The sequence below is a fragment of the Furipterus horrens genome, unplaced genomic scaffold (genome assembly GCF_987537825.1).
Source record: "Furipterus horrens unplaced genomic scaffold, mFurHor1.1.pri manual_scaffold_7, whole genome shotgun sequence".
In the NCBI taxonomy this organism is placed as follows: domain Eukaryota; kingdom Metazoa; phylum Chordata; class Mammalia; order Chiroptera; family Furipteridae; genus Furipterus; species Furipterus horrens.
In genome coordinates, this window is record NW_028327177.1 from 138407855 (window position 1) to 138414137 (window position 6283).

Below are 6283 nucleotides of genomic sequence, written 5' to 3' on the forward strand. Positions count from 1 at the left end.
CCTATACTAACTGAGGCCCTTCTTACCAAGGTCAGCTGTGACCTGAAAGACCATTTAGCACTCCCTTTCATTAAAAAGCTCTCTTTCATAAAATGCCTTACCTGGTCCTAAATCTGTGATGCCCCTGAGACCAGGGCACATTGTCACATAAAAAAACCTCATTATATTTCCTCCACTGTCCCCAGCAGCCCCCGTTAGCGTTTATCCTCTAGACAATGAAGTTCTGTTGTGCTCATTTCATGCAAATTATCACTGGCAGAAGAGAGGAGATTTCTAGATACAGAGACCCACAAGATAAAGAAGCCCAGAGTCGTTAGACTCAGGGGCAGATCACAGGGTGTGCCTGACTCCCTCTCAAGGTTGCATAAGCAAGATTTCAAAATTAATCCTGCTCTGGAGACCTCAACCTAGTGTACTAAGTTCCTGGCTGGAAAAGAAGAACTGTTCTTTTTTCTTTTTTTTCAAACCTTTACCCTTACTCTTATATCCCCGCCTTCTCCTTCTGCAGGAAACTTGATTTCCTACTTCTGCACACCAAGCTCCTACCTCCAGATCTGTTGCTGAGAAGTCTGACAAACCAGTGCCCCTTGGAAGAAGCCATCCCCTGGTGAGTTGTGGTTGTTTTGTCCGTTGCTTTACGAACCACAGGCTCAAAGCATCCCAGCTCTGGAGATGCAGCTGCTGGGGGGCATTCTGGGGGGTCTGCATGACCTGGGAACTTGGTGATGATAAACATGAGAGGAAAGGCTGGAGGTGGGGTTTGGGGCAGAACCTGACAACAACGAGGGAGTGCAGAGCGCAGGGAGACCACCCTTCAGGGCTCAGATGGTAGCAGAGAGCCTGCTGAAAATGACGAATCAAGAAAGTGAGGACACCCAGGTGTTTCCACTGCTGCCCTCCCTGCCTCCGAGGGCTTTAAAAGGGCTAGCACTCCCCAGAGAATTCTACCCAGCATTTTCCCCCCTCCAGTCCTGATATGGCCAGGCTCACAACCAATATGTGCCTCTTGCCTCAATGACATGAGGGCTTGATTTTTCTGGGAGGCAGCTTTCCAGTGATTCTGGGTGATGTGTCCTGACCCTTGAAAGTGACACGCAGTCTGGCGCATTTTAGCCACCTTGCTAAGTGTCTGCTGTGGCAGCAGCCAAGTGTGCTGGAGGGACCCAAGGAAGGTAGTGAAGAGGAGTGGCTGGCATAGAAGAGGCCAGTGCAGGTAACCAACAAAACCCAGAGAACACATGGTGCAAGGGTTTGGGGAACTTGGCCCCATCGTACCCGTCGCCCCTGATCTGAATCACCAGAGCCCGGTCCGGGGCTGGGTATTTCTAACTGACAGGCTTCCTGTGTGATACTGAAGCCCAGCCTTGAGTACCACTGCGGCCGTCCACACTTTCCCATGCAAAAAAAAAAAAAAAAAAAAAGGAAACTAAGCCCTGATTAAATACAGCCCACGAGCTTGCTGCAGGGAAGGGCTGTGCGCTAAGATCCCCAATATATTCCTCTGTGTACGGCCTCCCTCTGGGTTACCTGCGCATCTAGTCCCCAGTGGGACACTGTTTCTCAGCCACTTGCAGCCTGCTAGTTCTCTGTTACCCACATATTCAATGGCTATTTAGTCAGGAGCCACCATGTGCCCAATTCTGGGACACTGTGATACCTCGTTGCAAAGTCAAAGATCTCTGCCCTCATGGAGCTTAGAAGGGGCGTGACGAGTAGTCCGGACATCACCTCTGAAGTCCCATCGCATGCACATCATGGAGCGCCCGGAGGTTCTCAGCCAAGAAGGGCACGAGCCGATTCCAGTTTTAGAGAACAGGGCGGAAGGGAGCATGGCCAGGAATAAGCCTTGAGCAAAGAGAGACCACAGTCAAGCCCAAAGCGAGGGGCACACAGACGAGGAAGTGGCGGTTGTAAGAGGTTCAGAGGGGATGAATCTCAGAGGTCTTTATGGGGGAGAAGTCATATGACATCATAATAACAACACAAAGCATCTCTACACCAGGCATTGGACTAAGTCTTTGCCTCTAGTAATCTTCATGACAGCTTAGCATAGTTAATATCTTTTTTTTTTTTTAAACCGATAGAGGAAGAAGTAATTAGCCCCAAATTGCACCTGTAAGTTGGGGGCAGGATTCAAATCTAGATCTGTTTCGTTCCCAACACCTGGTTTCTAACCTTCTAAAGAGGAAGGGCCCAGAATAATGCCAAGTTCTGCTTCATGGGTAATGGAGTAACGGACAAGAGCCAAGATAAGGAATCCACAGGTTGAAGCAAGTTTCTGGAGCCGTTCAGTGTGGGGGCGTTGAACTGGAGGTGCCTGCAGGATACCCACTTTGCTCATTGTTGCAGCTCTAGTGCCTAAAGCAGAGCGTGGCTCATAGCAGATGCTCAGTAAATACTGGTTAAGTGAGTAAATCCTAGGGAAGAAATGCAGCGGGCAATAGAAAGTTCCACTCTGGCTACAGCATTGTGCCCTGCCCCCACCCCCCCCCACCCCCCCGGACACCTCAGAAGCCACACTCAAATGGTAGAGGATGTCAGAGGTGGCAGAGGAGTATTTATGGCCCCGATGCCCCGTATAAAACCGCATCCTGCAGACGCTCACCCATCCTCCTCCTACTCACCATGCTGAGGTGTAGAATTAGAAAGATGGGACTGGAAGATGGCTTCAGAAAGCATTAGCATTCAGGAGACTTAGAACCCTGAGGACAGGTGACATGATTCAGGAAGAACTCTGGAACAAGAGTCAAGAGGAAGAAGGTAAAAAAGTGGGAGCCCAGGATGGGGCCAATGAAGAAAACGCATAAGAAGTAGTGAGGCAGGAGCTAACCTCCTGGAAGCCAAAAGAGTGTTATATGGAAAAAGTCATCAGAAGGATCAAAGGCTCAATGAGGATGGATTGGAAATGAAGCCAGGACATTCAAAAATGGGGCTGTCACCATGGCTGGTGTGTCTCAGTGGGTTGAGCACTGGCCTGCAAACCGAAAGGTCACTGGTTTGGTCCCCAGTCAGAGCACAGGCCTGGGTTGCAGGCCGGGTTCCCAGGTGGGGGTGTGCAAGAGGCAACCGATTGATGTTTTTCTTATGCATCGATGTTTCTCTCCCTCTCTATCTCCCTCCCTTCCTCTCTCTCTAAAAATAAATCAAATATATTTTAAATAAAAATTGGGTTGTCGTTGCAACCTTGACAAGAGACATTTTTGCAAAATGATGAAGGCAGGAAGTTGAGGGGGGTATCGGAAGGCTTAAACACAAGGACTGACTTTCTCAGAAACCAAGGTGGGCTTGGGACTTGGTGATGTTCAGACTCTGCTTAGATTTGCTCCATTTCTCTGGGTCCCTCAGTCATGGTACCAAGGCCAAGTCCTCACAACACAAGACATAAGACAGGAAGGGTCTAGCATCTCTCTTAACAGAGAAGAGTGTTCCCAGAAGCCCCCTGGGAGAGTCTCCTTCTAGATTATCGTCCAGGAATAGGTCACCTGCAGAGGAGAGAGGGAAAGCAAGTATCCAGCATGTTCACCTTATAATGAGAGGTGGACTCTCTGGGAAGGTCAAGGGCGTCGGCCAATGGCAGCTGGGGAGATGACAGGCTTCTGCTCCTGGGAATAAAGGGAAGTGAGGAACTAGCAAGCATGTTTTCAAGGGGATGCGAGGCAAAGACCAAGACCGGACGGTTCTTAAGGGCAGGGGGAGTGGCAAGAATATTTTTAAGGCCAGGAATTACAGCCGTTCTGTTGTGTGTTACCATCTCGTTTTCTGTTTGCAGGACAGAGGGAGATGGGTGACAAAAATGACATGTTGACCCAGTTCAGCCACAACATGCTGTCCACAGCTCATTCTCTGCTTTCAACAAATACCAAGGGGGACAATGACGACTCCACCACCTTTTTTGACTATGGGGACAGTGAACCCTGCAAAAAATTCGACGTGCAATATATCTCAAGCTGGCTCCTGCCGCTGCTGTACTCGCTGGTGTTCGTCACCGGTTTTGTGGGCAATCTGCTGGTCGTCCTCACCCTGATCAACTGCAAAAAGCTGAAGAGCATGACTGACATCTACCTGCTCAACCTGGCCATCTCTGACCTGCTTTTCCTTCTGACTCTGCCGGTGTGGATTCATTCTGTTATAGACGAGTGGGTCTTGGGGAATGTGATGTGTAAAATAATCACAGGAATATATCAGGTCGGTTACTTTGGAGGAATCTTCTTCATCATCCTCTTGACAATCGATAGGTATCTGGCGATCGTCCATGCCGTGTTTGCTTTAAAAGCCAGAACGGTCATGTCTGGGGTGGTGACAAGTGGAGTCACGTGGGTGGTGGCAGTGCTCGCTTCTCTCCCGGGAATCATCTTCACCAAATCCAAACTTGAAGAGTCTGGTTACTTCTGTGGCCCTTATTTTCCAGTAGAATGGAAGAATTTCTACTCAATAATGAGGATAGTCTTGGGCCTGGTCCTGCCGCTGCTCGTCATGGTCATCTGCTACTCAGGAATCCTAAAGACCCTGTTGCGGTGTCGAAATGAGAAGAAGAGGCACAAAGCCGTGAGGCTCATCTTCGTGATCATGATCGGTTACTTTCTCTTCTGGGCTCCCTACAACGTCACCCTCCTCCTGGACACCTTCCAGGTGTCCTTTGACATGAGTGACTGTGAGACCACCAGCCAGCTGGACAAAGCCATGCACGTGACGGAGACCCTGGGGATGACGCACTGCTGCATCAACCCCATCATCTACGCCTTCGTGGGCGAGAAGTTCCGGCGGTACATCTCCGTGTTTTTCCGAAAGCACGTCGCCAAACGGCTCTGCAAACAATGCCCAGTTTTCTATCGGGAGACAGCTGATCGAGTGAGTTCAGGGTACACCCCTTCCACTGGGGAGCAGGAAGTCTCGGCGGGTTTGTAAATGAGCAACAGCTGGATTGTTATTTTTAAAGAGAGACAGCGATCTCTCTGTGACAGTAACTCTCAACGGTTTGCGGATGTATACAGGCCTGCAAGTCTCTAAAGCATGCGTCCAGGAACCTCAGCACCGAGTGTACAGAGGCAGACTTATGTCACTCCTTGTACAGTCAACGTGTCCTTGGGGAACATTCCAGAACAACTGTGGGTGGAGACTTGGACTCTGCAGCAAGCTCATCTCCGTTCCTGGAAAACGCCACATTAGCCTGTGTTTGTGTTCTTTCCCCCAATCTTCACCATGTCTTCGCTCGTTCTCTGATTCTGTTGGTCTCCTTAATCAAGGGCCCAATGAGGGAGTTGTGAATGGAGGAAATGAAGGTGCGTGAGCCGGCCGCACGCAGAGAGGAGGGAGGCGTGAGCATGGCTGAGCCTGGATGGGGACGAGGGTAAGGGGTTTGCTGGCTCAGCTCGGCAAGCACTGGCCCTTTGCCCCATTTCCCACCCGTATTTGACTTTGAAGACTTCCCCAGGTCCTGGAGAGCTTGGGAACTGTAATCGTTTTCTGACAGCTTTGCTTGAGTCCCATGACCCTCTTCTGTGTAATTTCAATTTTCAATGTATTCTGCTTTATCTCTACCCGCCATGCCCCCTGCCTTTGAAATCTATTGAATAGATTCCCACTGCCCCCATGCTTCTTAAGCCAATCCCCCTATATAAAAATGTATACAAATGTTGTTTATAAAATATGCATAACCTATAACGAGAAGAAAAATAAAGCCCTCGTTTTGTTTCTCCAGGGGAAGCGGAGGGTTGGCGGTAGCCAGTAGGAGAAAGGGGGTGCAGGGCTGTAGCAAGAGTGAGACCAGCCCTGGCTCAGTGGGCTGGGTGTCGTTCCTTGAGGCGAAAGGTCTGTAGGTTCGATCCTGGTCAGGGCACAGGCCTGGGTTGTGGGCCAGGTCCCAGGTTGGGGGTTTGTTAGGGGCAACCAGTCAATGTTTCTCTCACACATCGATGTCTCTCTCCCTGTCTTTCTTCCTCCTTTCCCCTCTCTCTAACAATAAATGAAACGTATCTTTTTTAAAAAAGCATGAGACCACCCTAGGAATGTTTCGAGAACCACCTAAGGGACAGGCTAGGAAGGACGCCTCAGAGCCTCCGAAGGCCTCGTGTCCTGCGTCTGATGGCACGGCTTTCTTGCCGCCTTTCCAGACCTTCCTTGCCCATCTGTTTTCCCAAAGCCTTTATCACGTAACGCTTGCCTGTAGGATTAACCTACTTCCCAGTCCAGTGTGCGGAGGTCCAGGAGGGTAAACCTGGGGAGGATGTGAAGGAAACTGTGCAGCAAGAACCCCTTGGTGGGCCTGGAAGAGGGAAAACAATGG

General features: G+C 50.0%; 1 protein-coding gene across 1 annotated transcript; it reads left to right on the forward strand.

The window, feature by feature from the left end:
* The first annotated feature begins 486 nt into the window (after window positions 1–486).
* Window positions 487–4972, forward strand: LOC150005369 (C-C chemokine receptor type 2-like). The gene is made up of 2 exons (XM_090284631.1): window positions 487–607; window positions 3770–4972. The coding sequence occupies exon 2, from the start codon at window positions 3781–3783 to the stop codon at window positions 4903–4905; it is 1125 nt and encodes a 374-aa protein (XP_090140757.1). The 5' UTR covers window positions 487–607; window positions 3770–3780; the 3' UTR covers window positions 4906–4972.
* The last annotated feature ends 1311 nt before the right edge of the window (window positions 4973–6283 follow it).

What these genes read in the sequence shown, in the direction of transcription:
- LOC150005369 (XM_090284631.1), top strand. Translation starts at nt 3,781, where the DNA reads ATGGGTGACAAAAATGACATGTTGACCCAGTTCAGCCACAACATGCTG.